We start from the raw sequence: 21334 nt of genomic DNA, 5'->3' as shown, positions 1-21334 counted from the left end.
TCAGATTGGATCAGGAAAAACTCCCCAAATAAAGATAGAAAAACCCTTTCACAGGAAAAAATGTAACCTGAGGGAGAGCAGGCACACAAAATGTTTGTTACTTTGTAGATATTACGATACTTTAAAAGCAGTGTTTATGGTTTTACGGGGGCATATTTTGGATTTCCAATTGGGCTGCTTTTGAAGAGACATGTCAACCGAGCTGCAGTTCAAAACACACAGATCGCCTCCTGGTGGCTGCAGTAAAGGTTATAAATCCTAACCTGATTAGCGATAGGGACATGGCATTTATTCATGCTCATGAACAAGGAGGAAAGAAAAAGATAGTGACGAATGGCCTGGAGGTCACCAGCCCATAATGAACACAATACTCAGTGAAAGATTGTAGAGTTTAAAAAGCTAAAGTTAAAAAAAAAATCATTGTAGAGTTTAAAAAACTACAATCACAGCTGCTTGCATGTGTGACCATGTCAAAGTTGATTTTTAGTTGGCAAAAGTCACATCCACTTGTTTTATTGCTTTGACAGTTGCAGGTGGACAGTTTCTTTGTATTGTATTCATGATCATTATGCAGTGCCACATTTTTGGGTGCATACCGACACAACGTACAGAGTATGTAGAACAGAATCTAGAGACAATCTTGTGGATATTTGGCCCCAACAGATGACATCTTCTCTGAGCTGAGCTTTCATTTGGTGAAAGAGATTGTGCTTCAACAATGCGATTCAGGGTGGAGTGTTAGAGACAACGTTAATGAGCATCACAATGTGATAGGAGCACATCCAAGCTTTCAATTTCAAGGACAAAATACTAGATTCTCATTTGTTTGATTGGAGTGAGCCACTTAAACAGGTGCAAGGCAACAGTCTTGTCTATAATTTTATCTTCTAGGATGTGCTATTTTTAATGCTCATGGGATATTTTTCTCTTTACCATTGTTAAGAAAGAACATGCTTGTAATAACTGACGTCTCCGCCTCCCCTTGAACTAATCTACACACATCAATTTAAATATTTTAAGAATAAATCCATAAAACCACGATGAAAAAGACAAGTCAGGATTCAAATGTCTCTTTATATTTCAGTAAAATCTACTTTAATACACTTTGAAACAAGAGTACAACAAAATAGAATATACTTTCAAATGTTGAATATAGAAACAGTCCAGTCTGAACACAAAACAGCGCCCTCTCTTCCCTCTTTAGGGTTAAATGCATGCTGGCATTTGACCCTCATTTTTAAGCAAAGTGACCTGGGATCCACAGTGGGTTTTTTTTTTTTTTTTTGCAAAAACTTGTGATTTCAATGCTTCTCTTTTCGATAATTAAAATAATTGATTCAATTAAGTATTGATCTCTGAGTTCACATACATTCCTATTTGAATCCGTTTTTAAGACATGGCAGCAAGTACCAGCTCAGAGTCGCACTCCTTTGCATTTCTGTGCAGCCAGAGTGTGTAGACTTGTAAAAAGAGCAAACATAAAAATGAAAAAGAATGGAGAAATTGCCAAAATCCTTGTCAAATAAGTCTATATTCATGCCTTGAGGTTTTTCCAGACACTAGTAGAGACAAAAACAAATCTGGCCATTGATCTAACACATTTTGCTGTTTCAATCTATTTGAAGCCTGATAATGACAGTGAAATTATTAATAATACAAATTAGTTCACCTAGTTTTAATAATACTGTGCTTGGTACAAGGTATCAAAACACACAAAAATGTCAGCTTACCGTTCAGACAATACATGAAAAAGAAAGTAAAAAGTAAAATCTAAGGCTGTTAACTTTAGCTCCGTAAACTGTAAATAGTAGATATATATATTTATATAAATATGTACATACATGACCATTTTCTTTCTGACATCGTTCCTTCTTTGAGCTTCTCGCAGCTCCACGTTTTCTGTCTCTCTCTCACTCTTAGCATTCTCATAGCACCAACCACACTTGATCTGCACAGTGATACGAGTAATAAAAAAAAAAGAAAAGAAATATAAATTGCTGGTTTAAACATCTGAAGTGGCAAAATTATAAACACATGGTCTCTACAAATGCTTAATTACACACTCATTGTGTATTTCTTTGTAATTTGGTTGGTTGTAATCATTTGCCTCATTTTGTAGTGTTTCAGCTTTTTTTATTTTCAAGGTTTTCCTCCCCTCTTTCTCCTCGAATTCTAGTCAGCGATGGTGATCCATTTAGAAAGTATATATTGTAGTGATCAAGGTTGGTCCCTCTGCCTTTTACAAAAAGTCCATTCAAAGTGTGTGTATCCCTGTGAAGTCCATACACAACACTGAGAGGTTTCTGTGTGGTTCTGAGGACCGGCTTGGATCAGTAAAGTTCATTGTAGCAACAAAGAAGATGTAAAAACAGGCCTTCAGGAGTCTTATGAAGTATATCAGACTACTGCTGGTTATTACAAGAGTTAAGTGGCATCATATCTATACAAACCACCATTCGGAAATGTGCACACTTCAACACTCGGGCTCTTCAGTCTTTATCATCTCGCCAGGTGTTTCCAGTTTGATAACAACCTCAGCATCCACGGCCTCTGATTGGTTGAGCTGGACAGTTTTGGGGTTCTGCTGGTTCTGCTGCACTGCCACCTGCACAGTTTGGACCTGGACTCCTGCTGCCTTCAAGTTCTCCATTGACACTCCTCCAGTTACCGGTGCTCCCATCATCATCTCTGAACGATTAATGATGCTGCTTATGATCCGAGGGTGTGCTGGCACCGTCTGAGTGGCCGTCGATACGGTGACCACCCCCGCCACGCTACCCGGCTGTGACACCACCAAAGTCTGTTGTTGCGTCTGCGTAGGCACAGTGAGTCTCATCACTTGCGTTCCTGGAGCGACATTGACGGGTGCCAGAGCCCGGACCGTCAGGGGGCTCCTGAGGAGGCTGATACTCCCTGGGGAGCCCCCGACGCCGAGCTTGTTTGAGCCTGTGGAAGTTTGGAGGTGACACTGAGCTAACTGGTGGGCTGGGATTGTGATGATCTTGGCCAACTGGACAGTGATCTTGTCTCCGTTCTCTGCTGTCGCTGGGACCATGGTGGGGATGGTCTGAATCACAACCTAACCGAGAAACACACATTATTGTAAAAACTAAAACGTTTGTGAAAGTTAACAAAAAGACTACAAACCAATAATGTTACACGTTAACAGTTTCCTTGATTAAACAATAAGCCTGTACAGGACCAAATAGAACATCGTTTTATGATAGAAAACCAGTAGGCATGACATGGACTACAATTATTCCTTAATGTTTAGCATTTCTCAGCAGTATATAACAGTAATTCCCAATAATATAAGTAATCTGACAAGGACCTGGATAAACAGCAAAAGATGTATAGATGAATTAATACAAAAATGAATTCAAAAGGTCCTTTAAGCTTTTGCTAAAATTGACATTTTCCATTTATAAGCTTTTTATCTGCCGTAGTTGGTAGTAGAACAGATACCATGCTGTGATATGCAGAAGTACTTGTAATTAAATGAGTTTCTACATACACACACCTTCTGTTGCGAGTTGTTGTTACCAGAAGTATTGGTGAGAAGGGTGGCGTGGCTGGCTGCGCCTGTGGTTCGTGTTGGCTGCTGCACAGCAACGGTGGAGATCTTCTGACCCAATGATGTCATGACTACAGGCACCTGCATGGCCACCCGCACCGTCCTGTACACAAGAGGCAAGACAGTAAACAGAGTCAAAAGTCAATACTTGCTGTTGGGAAAAGATGAAGCCACTCGCAGCAGCACTGCTAATATGAGAAACCCTTTAACTGGAGGTTTGCATCTCTTTGCCGGAGTCTAACCTGGGCCCGGTGGCAGTTGGGATGATGGCCGTATGAGACTGCTGACTCCCATCCAATACTCCCGGAACAGACATTATCCTCGGTAGCCCTGCCATCATCACAGCTCCCCCTCCTCCCACTGTTTTGCTGCCTGTGGCGACAGAAGCATGAAGCACGTTGGCCTTGTTCCCGCCCCGCAAGATGTTGGGCTTCTTGGAGGACGACAGCTCGGTCGCCTGCAGCAGCATGTCTGATGGCAGCGGCACGCGCTCATATGATACGGTCTCTGAGCCAATCAGATCGTCGTGGGAGGGCATGTCTGCCTTGTCATCGTCAATGATTACTATGTTTTTGGGCATATCTTTGAACTGGTAAACCAGTCGCTGGCCCTCAACCTTGGCGAGGATGCCGCGCTGGTAGTAATATCTGAGGAAAAATTACAATCAGGGTTATAATGCTGCTTTTCAAAAAGACAATTATTCAAACACAATTCCCCCCAAAAACAAAAGCACACACTGCTCACCTGAGTGCACGTCCCATGGTCTCATAGTTCATGTCTGGCTTGTTCTTGTGTTTCCCCCACAGCTTGGACACGGCCTTTGAGTCGACCAGTTTGAAGATGCCCTTCTCCCTCTGAGTCCACTTGATGTACCTGGGACACGTGTTTTTGTCCTGGAGGAGGTCCAACAGGAACTCCCAGAGGTAGGTGGTGCTCCCTACTGGAAATCAGGCAAATGTATTGCACTGCTAAAGAGTAACCTGTATTTATCCGGTGCTTTGGCAACATGCATGTCTCCATACATGTTCACCGTACACAGTAACATTAGCACTATTTAGTACCTTTCCCTTCTCTTGGTTTCTTCTTGATGCCAAGGTCCAGTGAGCCGTTGGAAATAGATGACGGATGAGTCTTTGGCTTGCGTCCAGCTTCAACAAAGAAACATTTAAATATGACTTCATCATTCTCTTGACTTGTGAACTTAAGTTTAGACCCAACAGTAATATTCTACCACTAGATGGTGCTCTTCAATAAACTCACTAACAGCAGAAGTCTGGATTTTGGTTTGAGGTTTGTGGCTTGGCAGGTCAGGTAATCACAGAGCCGCCAGATGTTTTTGATTTAAAACTTTCCCTTTTTCAAAAACTTAATTCTTTACAATATGGTGCTGATAGTGAGTCTATTTTCACTGCATGAAATGGAGTTTTAACACGTCTGTATGCTATTTTCCATAGCTTTGGACTACTAGGGGTTGACTTTCCTCAGGTTATAAATGAATTATGCGTTTGCACAAACAAAAACGTAAAAAGCTTTCTGTCTACCTCTCCTCTTCCTGACAGGCTCGTGGCCTGGCTCTGGTTCTTCAAGCAAGGTGACCATCTCCTCATCTTCCTCCTCCTCCTCACAGCACTCCTCTGTCGATATCTCCACCTCTGTCCCTGCAATCATGTCAGGACGCATGGCTGCATGAAGGAAGTCTGGTGTCACCATGTAGGGCGGGATAAAAGCTTCTAGATGGAGGAATATAAGAGGGAAGAGTTATCTTAAAAAATATTTAGGTTGAAATTAATTACTTTTTTCCGCTTTAAACTGCAGAAAGCAAACCCTACCACACAGATGTATACAGTTATGATGAGTTCATTATAAAATATTACAAAATTAGTAAATTGTGTTTTGGGGTATTATTAGTGAGTGTGTTTTACCTGGGCTACGGTCTTCTCTGAGGCTGGAAGGTGAGTCCATGCGTAGCAGAGCCTCTGCAGCCTCAAAGGTCTTGTCAGAGCAGTGAATGCTGGTGCCGTGGACAGAAGCCTCAACTGAAACACACACAGAATCAATTAGCAAATAGTTACCGGTTTAACCGAGTGGAGCCTTTTTTATAAGAGTTACAATTTGATTTCCTATATCAACGCTAAGAAAACACTTACTTATATTTATGATTAACTGAATTTATCCAAAGGATGTTTGAAATAAAAAGTACAACAAAGGGCTTGTCACCACTGTCACACAATGCTGCACATACAACAAATAAAGTTTTACTATCTGGCGCCCCCTAGTGAAAAGACAAATTGCCAAAATGATTTAGCAATTTCAGTATGCAACACATTTACTCTGATCCAGGGACAGTATGTAAAGTACAAACTTTACAGTATAAAGTGTCTTTATTATATTGCGTCAAATAGTCATGACATCAAACAAAAACAATGTTGTAGTTTCATGAAGTTGCGAGATGCCATGATTGGGTCAGGACACTCATTGAGTGACATTAGGAACATTGCCTCTATGCATTGCAAATAGGGCAAGACTTGGCACAGAACAGACGATGCTCAATAAATATAATATGGGATTTAGCCTGAATGAAATGGTAAGTTGCCCCATCTGGGACGCTGAGAAGGAACCCAGGGCACCTGCTGTCGGTGTCAATCACTAGTGGGAAACATGAGATCACGTTACACCCTGCTCTGTCCATGTTTGGCTATCTCACTGAGGCAACAGGCACAGCATAGGGGAGAAACAGACTATCTTTAGATTGTCCCACTCATTCAATTCCCTCTCACAAACAAACAGGACATGCTGGCGGCTGTCACGTCAGAGTCTACAGCTTACCGAGCTGCCCTTAAAACCAGGCAGCCCTGCTGTAATACCACCACCAAAAGGTGTGAGGTCAAAAAGCTGCAGCATGACCTACATTTGAACAATTTTGCTTTTTTCAAAATGTAAGGATTTTGATTTATCCTCACTTATTTTATTTACAAAAATAAACATATATAATTGTGTAAAAAAATAAACATAATGTGTGGGAATAATATAAAAAAAGGTAAAATGAATAGAAGTTAGGAAAATGCCTATTTTGAACCTATACTACAATATAACGGCGCCAAGAACGGCAGCAATTCCGACAAAAAGTAGTGCGGCCTCTGATCACTTCCGTGTTTACAGTCCTCATCCTTTCCCTCCAGTTCTCTTCGAAGAAGCTCACTAATTCTCTTGTCACTCAACAACCGCCTCATCTCCTATTGGCTCTTTTTCCGGTCAACAGCCCGCCTTTTCTTAAATCTGATTGGACTACTGCTGACGTTATAAACCAGCGCGCCCACTATTGGACTAAAGGTTAAGTCAATCAACACAACACCACGCCCTCTCTATACACAATGCTTCCGCCATCGAAACGGGACAAAAATACTTAGAAATTTGAGAGAAAAAAACGGGTGGAAACGACGCAGTTTTCGCAAGATGTTGCACATTAATACAAACTGTTAAAACCCGAGTGATACCACACACGTGTGTGTACTTGCCGGTCGGTGAGGTTGAAGGTTAAAGCCGCACTTCAAAAAACTATAGGGAAGAAAGCGAGTGAGCCAGGCCACCCCACGCGTCAATCAGTAGTGCACAACACCATAACGGAAACAGGAGCGCACACCAAAAAGAAAAAGATAATCAAAACCTCCTATATTTGATCTCTGTGAAATCTGCCCGCACTTCTACAATACATACAATGTTGATTACTTTTCAGGTATAATAGGTTGTTATTCAGAGACAATGTGTGAGGACTTAATGCACACAAGTACCACAAACGGAAAAACTTAAGCCAGCTAACACATAATGTTGATACATGTAATTCCACAGGTGATACCTGGCTGTGTGTACCACATTTATACCAGAAAAAAATAACACCCACATGTCCTTCCGACTCAGACAGCGTGGCAAAGACGTAGGAAAGACAACATCTTTTCACTTCCTGGTTGTGCAGAGCCGATCTGCAAATTGCTTTTCTAACTCATGGTTGCGATGGGAATATTATGCAACAACATGCAAAACACACTCCGTGCAGATAACGATCCGTTTGTGCAGACTGGCAAGCCCTGCGAAAGTTTTTCCCCTCTTAAACCGGGTCCGGTAAACCGTGTAGCAACGCCATGCAGGTTGCTACCAAGGTGATCACTTCCTGATTGCCCTCCTCCATTACTTTACCACACTACTCAGCGGACTGGAGCGCCGCTGACGAGGTTAAAACACAACCCTTACTTTAAAGCAAGCTCCCGGATCAAGGTTACTAGTACACCAAGCTACGTTACCGGCTCGGATGAGTAGATCGAGCTGGTTTGCGTGCCCCTCATGCTGCGAAGTCGCCATGTTTTCCCCTTGCTGCAGATTCACATTGACTTATCACTGAATTGTATAGGAAGCTACGAGCTCAGATCACTCCGCCGCGAATGGGAAATCTCTCCTCGATTTCAACGAGACACACTACGGCGGTATCCCTCCGCAGCCGACACAGGAAATCCTTCCTTCGCTCTCCCTCGCTTGCGTAGTGACTACGTCAAATAAAGCTGTACTGCGATATCCGTTTTTAAATAAACTCATTGAACAAAAAATCGACAAAAACAAACCAATGTGCAGTTTGCCTAACAAATTGAATAATACCGAATAGTTCACTTCAACAAGACAGTATTGTACATCTAATTAAATTAAGTTAAAAAACAACCAACACTATGTTTTGTAATTAGTTATTTGTGTGTTGCTTTGTTTAAACTTACTTTACAGCATGGGTTTCTGTTTTTTAACTGATTTAGTTGTACAAGCCAAATACACTACAATAAATCAAAAATAAATATTAGTACTACAGCATAGGTCATTAGCATTTCAATCATTGAAATTGCTTAATTTGCAATACTTAATTGCCTTGTACAGTATACACATCTTTGATCTGTGAATGTGGTTCACGAGCAGTGAGCATTTTACAAGTGGAAGTGTGGTATCTACATCTACAACATTTCAAAAATAATCTGTATACACCAGTTCTTTTGTCAGGTGTCATTATCTTTTGGTTTCAATAAGATTAAACAGACACAGCATCATTAATTACACAAAAAGACAACAATCATGTATTTATAGTGGGCCTTTATGAACACTGATTTCTTCAGTAAGTAAGATTAGAATGTTGTTTTCTCTTTAGTTGAAAATACTATTGTCCCAGTCTTTTAGTCTGTTTCATACTTATGAACAGTGCACTGGATTGGACACTAGTTACAATGAATAGGGGATTAATGATTAGAGCGTTAATATTGGATATTGTCACTGTTCATAAAAGTTACCGTCAAAAATACCCAGAAGGTGGCAGTGTGTGAACACATGGCTTTGTGAGCCTCACAGCCTACTTTACCAGACCTCATCACACTGATGCTGGCTGGAGAATTATATGAGAAATATGTCACATTTCAGCACAACCACCACAAACAAAAGCAACACTTTGTACGATTGAATTTATGAAACCAATGTGTTGACCTTAAATATAGATTTAAGTTAACTCACAACATTTTATTTACATGCTGTAACCGCTCTAATGTACCAAAAAAAGTGTAGAAAATGTGCTACAGGCACACTTTAAAAACAATACTTAAAAAAATGACAGCGGAGAAGCTATCGTTCAAGATTTTGGCTTCTCGACTAAACACTTTTTTTCAACCAGACCAAGTGGGCTTCATTAATAACAGCAGGACAACCTCTGAAAATCTCCAAAAGGTTGCGTCATCTCTTGTGGTAAGCTGTACATGATGCTGACACACACAAGATGCTTATAAAGCATTTAGAATGGTAGTGTCGACGTACCTTTTCTTTGTCTTTTTTTTTTTTTTTAATGTGTCAAATTATTATAATACAGTCCTAAACATCTGTGGTTACAGTTGGCAAGAAGTCTTCCCTTTTGAGCTTTATAAAAAGGGACAACGCAATGCCCTTTAACTCCCTTAATCATGCTTGACTCATTAGCGATTGCCATTAGGCAAAACATCGTTGCCATAAAGGCTCGTGGTGGGAAACATCAAACTGTTGTTGTATGCAGATGCTATTTTGCTACCACCGTGCACCACATCCTCACTATTATTTATTCTTTTCTATACTTGTCAGGAAACTAAATAAACTGGTCAAAATCGGAGGCATTGCCTCTATAGAGACCCTGCCCACCTAGAGTAAGGCAGGAATGGCAGCCATCTGGTCTAACACATCAGGCTAAGTCCAAGGTTGGGCGACAATATGAATAAACTTGAGAAAAAAAAACTGGACCAAATTGAAGTTGAACCATTTGGGAAAATGTATATTTTAAAGATGGTAATGGTCTCAAAAATAAACTATTACTTATATGATAACATGAAGCTGACTGCACAATGCATGACCAAAAAAATACTATAAAATAAGACAAAACCTTACATGGCTAAAGAGGACGGATGCCTAGGCCTCCCAATATACACTGGTATCATGATGCCTTTTAGCTGAAACATTGCGCAAAACTATATAATGTAACAGCTGAACTTGTTCCTTGGTCCAATGTGGGTGTCTATAGAGAAAGACTTCACATATTGCACCCTATCCATACTTTTATTACACAAACTCAAGATTATCTCTTATAATATTACAGTCATCACCAACTTTTGTCCTGTCTTATGTGTAGTTTTGACTTGGTGGATTCAAGACTACGAACAACAGAGTCAGGGAAAATCAACTGCCTGTTTTAAATGATTCTGACGAGCTAAAATTATGCAAACGCAAAATCTTTTTGTTGCAAAAAGAGACTGTATTATAGTCATCTGATGCACTGACCTACAGCTCCAATATTAACATTATGGAGGAAGTGAGTTTGTTTTATAAGTACAGGAGTATAATATTGTCTCACCTGCCTCCCCTTCGGTCTCCACCTCCTGCTCATCGCCTACTTCCTGCATCAGGTAGGCCTCATCATTATATACGAACACCTGCGCCGAGTAACCTCGCTCATCAGCCAGTCTTGCGCCAGGTACCTCTTCTACTATGACTGCTGGGTTGTTCTCGGCATCCTCTCTGTCCTGTTCTTCTTCAAAGGCCTCCTCGGCTTCACATTCACCTTCTACCTCTCCTTCGAACTCCAGGTCCACCTCACACTCTCCCTCCTGCAGATTGGGCGACGAAAGAGAGCAAGTCAAAAAAAAGTTTCCAAGAAGACAAATGACAGATGACAGATTGGAAAAAAGGAGGCAAGATGCCTGTGTCTGACCCACCTGCTGGCAGTCCCCTTCTTCCGCTGTGACATATTCCACCACCGTCCCACCAGTGTCGACCAGCACCACTGAGGTCATGACTCATGCTCCTCAGGGATATGCGATTACAGCCAGTGATTAGCCTCAGGACCACCGTCTGGTGGACTCCACCAGTATGGTGGAGAAAGGCCCCTGAAGAGAGAAGACATACTTGATAAGCAAAACTTTGTTTAACACAATAAAGTCTGTGACGCAGATTCAAAATATACTTTTTGTTTGATGAAGGCAGAAGTCCACATATTTCTCTATATTATCCTTGTTTTGTGTCTTTGATCGAAACAATGAATGCCCACCGCCTCAATTGTTGTTCTCAAACTAGTTTGAGATCAAAACTGCCAAACACAGGGTTCATACACATTTTAAATCAATGGATTTCTATGACTTTAAACCAAATTCCCATGAGCAAACATTTTGTGAAATCTTGGTGTAAACATGAAAAACTGAGAAAATGTCATATTTAAACTAACAATGGGAATTACAAAGCATACAGTATACCTTAAATGACACAAATGAATGTGAGACAATTGTTTGATTAAAAGAATAAACATTTATATAAATGCCTATATGGATGCCTGCTTATATTTTGAGCGTCTTTCTTTTCAAAGCATATTAACGATTTGAAACTCAAGGTAAATGAACGTCATAAACATATAAATGTAACACATTTCCATTTTACAAAAGGTTTGGGATTACTTTTCCAATTACATTTCCAGGCCTGAAATTCCAAGACTTTTTCCATGACCGTAAGAACCCTGCACAGTCTCTGGTTGTCGACAGACAGTGGACAGCTAACAACAATAACTACGCTAAAAGTTATATATTAGTATTAGTTGTATTTTAGCATTGTAAAGCAAATTTGTCCATGTGGACATGAGACGGGCAGCAGAAGTTATTATGGTAAATCAATGTGGAATTCAAAAAAATGGGACATCATAAAGGTTGCAGATACTAATTTATGATCTGTGATATTTTACTTATTTCCCATCACCTTTAGTAACTTCATAAAACAAATACATTTTTGATTATTGCTTATGAACACTCATATTGAAATTACATCTGGTCTGACAAACCATTGAGGGGGCTGTGATGCCATCCTGATGCTCTTAGTGTTAATCATTTACAGAAGAACATGTTGTTGTAGGGATCTTTAAAGAACAGTTTGACTTTTTGAAAAATATAGACATTCACTTTTTTTTGCCAATGTTTAGTGAGCTTTGGAGGTGCTGGTGGATGTATGTGTTACCAAGGTAGCTTTCCTTAGCTAGCCTAAGCTAACTCCCTGTTGGATGTTGCTTTGGGCCGTAGAGAACGTTATTAATCTCCACATCCGTGATGATCTTCACATCAAACTTTTCCTTCCTAAGTCCAGTTTCGTCAAAAAAGTTTTGCTCACACTAAACCCATGGATCTCTTGTATCTTTTCCATCTCTTTCCTTTGAGCTTTGTTTTGCAGGAAGTGCCTGTCTGCTATTACGGGAAAAACTGCATTGACAGAAAGCCAAGTCAGTTCCTTAAACACGCACAGAGAGTCCAATGGCAGATCTGGGCAGGGCAGACTGAAGCCATGGTAATCGTTGCTAGGAACCTGAAGACCCTCAGTCCCTGTTTTGTGCTGCTCTGCAGGTGACAACAGGATACAAGACAAAGAGAATGCATGACGCCTTGTAAACTGCTGCTCCACCTACTCTGACTTTACTCTGTTTTGTAACGGGTTGACTTGGTCACTGACCTATTGGGTTAGATATATTGTTACACTGGTGAGTCTTTACACCTTATCCATAACCATCTCTACCCGACATCACATGAATACTTTGCTTCTTTAATTCAATGTTTTCTACATGGATCATCAACACGTGAGGACGCAACTTTTTGCTTGGGACATGCTGCTCTAGTCTCAGTCTTTTAGCACAATATCCAGTATGTAGCCATCACATCTATAATTAGGATCCTTCTAAAGTATTCTCGTTTAAAAGCAAGACATCTGCAGAAATGAAAAAGCCAGAGACAACTTTTTAATGCATTTATGGAGCCAACATTCACTTAATTAGCTCTCTACCTGTGTCTGAAATCAAGGACCCTTGTTTGGAAAATTACTATGAATTTCAATTGTGTGCCTAGTGCAAACTAGACTGTTGGGTCGTGCTGTCGGGGAGTGGAAATGTAACATTTTCACTGCTAGCTCTCTACTTACATTGTTTTGCAACACCATTAATGAAAAGAACCTCTCTGAAAAGCATCGTTCTATAACAGCATGAATTACATCCTGGTTTTAAGTGCGGTCATTTAAGATAGCTAGAAACAGTTTTGCCTTCAGATGTGTTGATGACACTATTTTTTACATCAACAACAGAGCAAACCGTATTCTCCTCATCAACCACAGCACATCTCCCAACAGCTTAGGTCGCCTACCCTCTGCTTAAAAGATAATCCTACACAAAATTCTTTAAATTCTTCCGTAGACACAAAGACAACATTTAGAAGTAAATCCCTTTCCTCAATAATTTTCCAGTGAAAAGGTAATGGCACATTTTAAAACAGGCATAACACAATGTAAAATCCATGCATGATTCAAAGCATTTCTAGTTTTGGACAAACTTACTGACCATACAACATCCTCGCATGGTGTTATGAGGACATGCTTGATTACTTTAACAGCTGCATAATGCATGAGCCATGCAGTGACCAACATGAGATGGAACTCCTCTGTTCAATTATTTAACAATGTGAGCAGACATGCATCTACAGAAATGTATATTGTGTTTTGGAGGTGCTAGGTTAACTCAGATTTGCAGGAAATCAGACCAGAGTACTTCATACAATATACTATCACTCCAATTTATTTTTCTTCTCCTCTCACTCTTTGATTGAACAATTCTTACTTCACTTGTTGTTTTTTTGCCAGGAATATGGCACAGAAACAGGCTAACCAAAGAAAGGTGTGTCCACATGAGATGCACTATTTGCTGTTATTTTGCTGATAAAATGACAAACGTTATGATGTAAACTCATGAAAGAGTTGGACATTGTGACACACTGGGATTTGTAATCCAACCAGCCCATCTAAGTATTTATTAGAAAGCCAGAGAGAGATTGAGAGAAAGGGAGGGTCAACGTGCAGAGTCCTGTATGTGGCGCCCGTATGTTTTCACTTGGTCAACAGAATGATCTGGCACTAAAATGACAGCATGTACGCCAGTATGGCAATAACTTCTCATCGCAATGCAATTTCTTTCTTTGTTTCCTTTCTATCCCTTCTTTATTTTCGCCGTCTAAGATGTTGAGAAAACACCAATGTGAGTGGACAAACTGCAGCCAAATCTCTCTCACTCACTCACTCACACACTCACACACTCACACACACACACACACACACACACACACACACACACACACACACACACACACACAGTGTGTCGAGTCTCTCAAGCAGGACTTGCAGGTCGAATCGACTCAAACAAGTATTACAGGAACTGCAGGAAGAATGCGAACACGTGGCTGTCTTGTGGCTTCTGAGCTCAAACATAAATTAGTCTAAATGCTCCATTATTAAAAATGCCACAAACTATTCAAATCTGAAGTTACCAGAATACATCCATCAAGTTACAAGGAAAGAAATGAATTGTTTTAAAAAGGTCAGAAGAAGTCACTGTGGCATGTTGCTATTTGAGGAATTGATATTTAGGCTGCAATTAAAACTAATCCTGAACAAGAGCTAAAGATACATGTCTCACTGTAATAATGTCTAATTACTCTCAATTTTAACCTTTGCATAACATGGTGGAAGCACATGAGTAGATCAATTATTTTAAAAAGCCCAACAAACACATCAAAAAAAGAGGAAAACACTGAAGACTTGCCTTGCCATAGAGAAGTTGATGTGAGTCAAAATGCAGGCTTGCATCTTTACTCGGCTGTTATTTACAAATCCACAAAGAGACGAGTAGAATGAAAGAATGGGAGCAGTGCTTTCCTGTCATGGTAAGAGAAAACAGGACTTTGTCTTCACCTTTCTCTCTCTTTCTGCCTGTCCCTGACTCTCTCCAACATCTCCTTTTGCCTGACATCCATCCGTCTGGGGGTCCATCTCTCCTCTCTGCCTGCATGCTCGCTGTCTGCCTGTTCCCTGGGTGGAAGGAACCTCTGAGAGCGAGTCAGCACATCTTAGACCCTGCCCTAAGCTCAGATCACATGACAAGGGTGGAACACACACACACACACACACACACACACACACACACACACACACACACACACACACACACACACACACACACACACACACACACACACACACACACACACACACACACACACACACACACACACACACACACGATCTTTCAACAACAGAGCTTTTGTTCCGAGTTTCTAGGGCTGCTGGTAAAGATACAACGCCCTGCCTTGTGCCCTACCCTCTACCAATACACACAGACACAGTGATGACACTATGTGCAAATACAACCAAGACACACACACACATGCACACTAATCACTAGAGATATATATATATATATATATATATATATATATATATATATATATATATATATATATATATATATATATATATATATATATATATACGTTGAAATATGCCTAAAACTGTCACATTTTATTCTGTAATACAGATTAGTCTTAATAAGTAAAGTGGCAGTAAATTATGGTATCTACACTCTCACACAACCAACACATTGAATACTAAATAGCATATTTAGCCTTGGAATGTCAAGAGTCATTGAGAAAGTGACATTTAAATCAAAGGAGGTGCACGTTTGGAAAAGTTACCCTTTACATTACGTTAAAGTCTGAGGCAATTACTCCATTAATCATTTACCTGCTTGACCAAAATTGATTTTCCAACAATTGAGATAATTGATTAGTCCTTTATCAAGGAAAAACACCAAATACATGCAGGATTAAGCATTCTCAAAGTGAGGGTTTTTCTTTTTCTGCGTTTTATATTACTTTAAATTACAGCACTGATTTTATTTCATCAAAACCCTCGACAAAAATTCCAATAAAAATCAGCAGGAGGCAGCCCTTGGTGTCCAAATTAAGACATTATAACCAAATGAGTTATATAGATTCCCAGAAAGTGACAATAAAATAATAACGATGTGCAGCCCTAGACTTTTCTTGAACAGCCTCTCATGATTTAGCCCTATTCCAGAATATTCATCAGAAACCTTCAGAGAGCAACTATTAGCTTTGACCGCAGGTCATACCAGCTGAGCACAAAGCAAGCTGATCAATCATTTGCCAGCACAAATGACAGACACTATAGCACAGCTCACACTGAACGCAGCATGGCCTCTGTGAACTACCACCACATGTATACTCCAAATAAGACTTTCCAAATCCACCAAAATGTATGAATGTCAAGTAGTAAAAGGAGGGACAGCCCTAACCCAGTTTATCTATTTATTTTTTTCAACAAGCTATGAGAAAATTTCAAAAGCTACTAACAAAGTCTAACAAAAGCATGTTAGTTCACATAGCAAAAAGCAAAAAAAAAAACAACTACTAAATGAAAAATCATCAGCTGTGACTTTTTAAAAAGTGTTCTGTGATTATTGACAATTAACATGGAGCAGCCAGACTGCTCCTGTGTGTGCCTTTAACTCGAACACACACTCACCTTTGTCAGATGTATTTTTCAATACCATATGCAATTGCACATATGTACATCTTCATAATGAATGCCATGATACCATGCAACCATTTTGACAGCATGTCACCACCTACTTATCATTACATGGTCCTAGGTCACACTGCTAGGTTACAATGATATGCACATCATGAACTTGCTATCCTGCAAAGCCAATATAGTTTCAGTGTTGGCACAAAGCTTATTTGATTTTGGCAATACCTCGGACTCTTAAACAGCTGCGAGGTTAGATCCAACAAGCAATGTTAATCAAGATCACCCTGTTGGTTGGCCGACTTTGTTACAATGAAGAGATATGAAAGACAACAAAGATTAAGTTATATAGGGAGTCAAAAGGGGGGATTCACTATTGATATCGATGCTATTCGCTAACCCTGTAAATGAACTGTTATCCAGCTCTTGCATCATTTACATATCGTTTTTAAAAGATTAGTACGCCGAGTTGGTGATTGAATCACGAGATGCGCTTCAAGGACCTTCACACACGACAAGCGAACTGACGGGGAACAGAAACTGAACTCGGCTAACGACAGCTAGCTGCGTGAGCGCCTTCAGAAAAACAAGCTGTCAGAAGAGAAACCCAACAAGCTCGCGGCTGAAGCGGCGGTCCGCTCACTCACCGGGAGACGCTGCTGTTCGCGGGTGGCTGGAAACTAACTTCTTAGCGGAAAGTTGACGTTAGCTGGCGGGGCTCCGTGACAGTTTGTTGCTGTGTGACACCCAGTAACCTCCTCTCTCCTCTCTCCTCCTCCCTTCTCCTGCTGTCGACTGTCAGGCGGAGGAGTCCCGCTGCTAACGGCTGCGCTAGCTTAACGTTAACAGTTAGCCATTTGTTTTCACGACGAGGACCCTCAGAGCCTCCGGACGGACGAGCGTACAGGGCTCGCAGCCCTCCGGTGGTTCGTGTGGGACAGTAGACGTGAATGCGGACGCGGAGGGCTTGACCGGGGAACAGGCGGTTCTTCCGCTCACGGAGACCGACGCGGTTGTCAGTTGCTCGGCGCTCGTTTCGGGCGAAATACTCGTGTGACGTCACGTCGTACAACAAACAATCGGCGCTCACCGGAGGAGACTTCTCCGGTCCGGTTTGATTTGTTTGACAAGTTTTGTTGTCTTTAAGTTTGACAAAAAAACAACATAATACTACATAAATCGGTTACGAAGGATCATCAGTGTCGTTTTATTAGGAATTTATTTTCTTGCTTCTTTTTTGCCTTTGAACAACACAGACGATGGTCACGAGTTATTCCAAATACCGTCAGAAAAGCTAAGATGCATACATTTTGTCAAACGATCCAATAACAGTCTCCACCAAGTGGTGCACTGACATTTACTATAGCACAGTGCAAAACCATGTGGACGTTAATAACACACAAACACGAATCATTTCATGCACAGCAAAACTGAGTTGAATTGTTTATACATCACTTTATTGAAAATGTGGGAGCAAATTATCATGACAGCAAAGACATTGTAATTAACTAAATAACAGTAGGTATATCCACTATTTAATATGTTGATATAATATATAGTTGATGTATAATATTAACGAGAAATTAACCTGTATATAATATATCAGCTTTTGGTTTAGGTACAATTGTCTACAATAAGAAAAGAAAAGGAACATAGATATATAACAATATATGGATATACTATTGCTATCAGTTAAAGTCAACTTTAAAAACAAATATCAGAATTGGTGCAATATGGTTTACTAGTATTTTATGTCATGTTTTTCCTTTTAAATTACCAACACAATGACATTGCAATGTCTTAAACCACTTAACATAATCATGTCTGCATCTATTTGTACTAATCCCCCACTTGGTGCAATCTTGGTGGGTTGATAGTGTTCTGTGATTAAGCATATCTATAAAAATAAGTCTAGAACAACATTACATAAACAACAAAACCCTTTCCACTGCCTACATCAGAAACAAAAGAAACTTGTGTTTCATTCAACTTGTCATGAAAAGCTTTGCTACAGGGACACCTAGAGGACAAGAGGCGTAATGGGAATCATTTCACAAATGCTAATTAAGCTTGAACAGAAGAAAGATTGGAAACATAAAAAACACATTTGAAAACCTTTCAAAAAGGACACATTCACTATAGACAAGTGGCTAGTTCTCCTTGTGTTGTGAAAGGCACTGTCCGTCATGTCATGACCGGGTTGTCACCACCACCATGGCTGAAACAAACAAGCACAACACAAGTTTGTTTGGTAGAAATGCATACAATTAGTGAACGTGACTGTCATTTAGCAACATGCATAACCTAGAGTTTAAACAAGTAGAATGGACATGGGCAGCAGGATTTAAATGAATGCAAAGAAAAGTATGGTAATAGTAAATATGAGTCACACTGGTCTCATAAACAACTGCAAACATGTGGCGATATCTATCCTGAAGATGTCCATTCTACTGCCTCTAGCTCTACACAGACAGCTGTGCTTATAGCTGTGCTGTGTTTGGCCTTTTACCTTCTTAACTGTACTATTACATCACTGAGCAGCTTTTTACTGTCCAGAAAGACACCTTTGGCTCTGTGGATATAGGCAGAAATACATGTGGTCAGAGCCAAATACAGAGAAGACTCAGATCATATAATTTTTAATGATATATATTTTAAGAGCCATAAATGTAGCCACACTGTGTCATATTGTTAATGTGATGCTAAACAGTTCAGTTATTCAAGTATGGAAATCAACCAGGACTCAGGTTCATTTTAAGGTTTTTTTTACGTTCTCTGTGTACTGACAATATTTTTACTTTAGTCACTACATCCCTATTCTTATCAAGACTCAAAGCAGCCAGAAAGCTTGTGATGCAAGCTCAGTCTTTGTTTGATAATAATTAATGAGGTTGTCTTCTTGAACCACAAATTCAGAGTCCAGAGGATATGAGAGCTTTCCAATTGAAAAACTTTAATCTTTGCTGCAGCTGTCATTATTAAAGATAGTCAGCTTACAACAAAATAATTAGGTTGAACATGTTCAGCCACTCTTGAAACTTTTTATTATACATGAATCATTAACCTTTATATGCTTTTTGAGGTGATAATGTTTGCTTTACACTCAGCAAAGTAGTAGTAGAAGAATTCACATCTGCCTTTTCCTAAATTAAGGTTTCTTACAGCAGAAAAAGCACAGGTGGAATTGAGAAAGTTACTGATGGTAAAGTCATTACTGTGACATCTGTCAATATGTCTGCTGTGTCTAAGATTTATCGTGCTGCCATTTAGTGTCTGAAATTGTCATTGTGCAAAAAGAATGTATCTGTAACGTCAGACTGTTTTGTCTATTTGGCAAAAATATCAATACCAATCTTCCTTTGCGTACTGTACACTACTTACCGTATTCAGTTATATAAGGTATATGTTTTTCTAACAGGATACAAGCTGAAACTCTGGGTGTAATGTTATTGTAGCCTTCGGGGTGGTGAAGGGGGTTTTCTATACTACCATTTCCTTTCTTTACAATAATAAAAAAAGAAGCAGTAATTTTAACTATTATGCCGCATTATAAATTAAACTAAATTAGGTATTTGACTTGCATGGCACTTTGTAAGCTCTTACTTTGATCTTCCACCAGGGCATCCTTGACCTCCTGTGTTATATCCACAACTTCCTCTCCGGCACACTGCACTCCCGAAGCAGCTGGTGGCGCCACCTCCTCTGCTGTTGATGGAGCAGAGTGGCAAGAGTGGCAGTGCTCGGCCTCCTGTACCGGAGCCTCTGATGTAGCTTCTGGTTCAGCAGCTATAAGGACCTCCAGGTCTGACCCAGAGGAGGCGGCTGCCAGCTGAGTCGTGTCCACAACTGCTGCAGCTTCACTGTGTGTTGTTGCCAAAGCGTCCGCTGCCTCCACTAATATATCAGCAGCGGGTGTTATCTCATCCACTGGAACAGCTTCAGCAGTGGTGGTGGCCTCCTCAGCTGGTGCATCCTCAGCAGGAGCAGTATCTTCAGGTGAGGTATCGGCAGAGGGGACGGCCTCCTCTGAGGCAGCTGCAGGGACCGCAGCCTGATCTTCAGACTCAACCTCACCCACCTCCTCCACTGTCAGGGCTGAAGTTGCAGGTTCCTCAGACGGACATGCAGCCATCTCTTCTGCTGCGACAGGGGCAGATGTCTCTTTTAGCAGCTCTTCAGCAGCTGGTGCTTCTTGATCAGCCTCTTCAGACTTCAACTCTTCTTTCACTACAGTTGCCTCTTCAGCTTCTTTAACTTCTGCCTCTACCACCTTCAGTGTGAAGTCCAAACCTTTTTCATCATCCTCCATTTTCCGGACAGCTTTCACCAGACTTGTCTCACCAATGGAAGCTGCCGCGATCTCAACTGGAGAGCTGGCCAAGAGCTTCACAGCTGTGAGCAGATCTGGCATGGAACCTGGAGGACAGGAAATAGTGGCGGAGAGAGCGTTTAAAAACAATGACTATAGAATGCAGACCATAAGTTCAGACATTATAACAGCTCTGAACATGGGAGTTAAATGAGATTCATGTGCACTGAAATTAGTGTCTCACTTCTCTATGCACCCTATTGTATGTTTTATTTGGAAGAGACAATGATCTTCACTATTTTACACAGTAATTTAAGCAGATTAGATGGATCTAAAGACAAAAATATACCTGCAACAATTTTTGAATAGGAAATGTAATATCTATGAGTTGTGGACAGAGCAATTGAAAGAATTACTACAAATTAAAATGTCTTTAATCAATTCCCTCAAGATGAGGATTACACCTCATGTAAGTGAACACACAGCATGTGCAGCACTTGTCCTAGAATATACAGTGGTTT

The 21334-nt window shown here is 40.4% G+C and overlaps 1 protein-coding gene across 6 annotated transcripts; it reads right to left on the bottom strand.

The window, feature by feature from the left end:
* Window positions 1–1054: 1054 nt before the first annotated feature.
* Window positions 1055–17539, bottom strand: elf2b (E74-like factor 2b (ets domain transcription factor)). 6 transcript variants are annotated; one of them, XM_068588817.1, is made up of 12 exons: window positions 17152–17539; window positions 14870–15036; window positions 14721–14774; window positions 10825–10995; window positions 10464–10716; window positions 5497–5610; window positions 5116–5304; window positions 4636–4722; window positions 4319–4514; window positions 3817–4221; window positions 3521–3677; window positions 1055–3079 (listed from the first exon to the last, which is right to left on the bottom strand). In XM_068588817.1, exons 4-12 carry the CDS (start codon window positions 10900–10902, stop codon window positions 2474–2476), a joined length of 2085 nt encoding a protein of 694 aa, XP_068444918.1. In that variant the 5' UTR covers window positions 10903–10995; window positions 14721–14774; window positions 14870–15036; window positions 17152–17539; the 3' UTR covers window positions 1055–2473. The 6 variants fall into 6 exon arrangements, with proteins under 6 accessions (XP_068444918.1, XP_068444922.1, XP_068444917.1 ...); XM_068588821.1 differs by lacking the exon at window positions 14721–14774 and having other exon boundaries at window positions 10464–10506; window positions 10588–10716; XM_068588816.1 differs by lacking the exon at window positions 14721–14774.
* Window positions 17540–21334: the final 3795 nt, after the last annotated feature.

Source organism: Clinocottus analis, unplaced genomic scaffold, assembly GCF_023055335.1.
Source record: "Clinocottus analis isolate CAN_PGR_092001 unplaced genomic scaffold, fCliAna1.0.p SCAF_22, whole genome shotgun sequence".
NCBI classification, from domain to species: Eukaryota; Metazoa; Chordata; class Actinopteri; order Perciformes; family Cottidae; genus Clinocottus; species Clinocottus analis.
Note: the sequence above shows the minus strand (reverse complement) of the source record. Positions and strands in the feature narration are given on the sequence as shown.

Excerpts from the sequence above, each read along its gene's own strand:
- elf2b (XM_068588817.1), bottom strand. The coding sequence starts at position 10,902 with ATGACCTCAGTGGTGCTGGTCGACACTGGTGGGACGGTGGTGGAATAT. Across the intron at positions 4,515-4,635 it reads GAAACCAAGAGAAGGGAAAG|TAGGGAGCACCACCTACCTC; the intron begins GTACTAAATAGT and ends CCTGATTTCCAG. Across the intron at positions 3,678-3,816 it reads CCAACTGCCACCGGGCCCAG|GACGGTGCGGGTGGCCATGC; the intron begins GTTAGACTCCGG and ends TCTTGTGTACAG.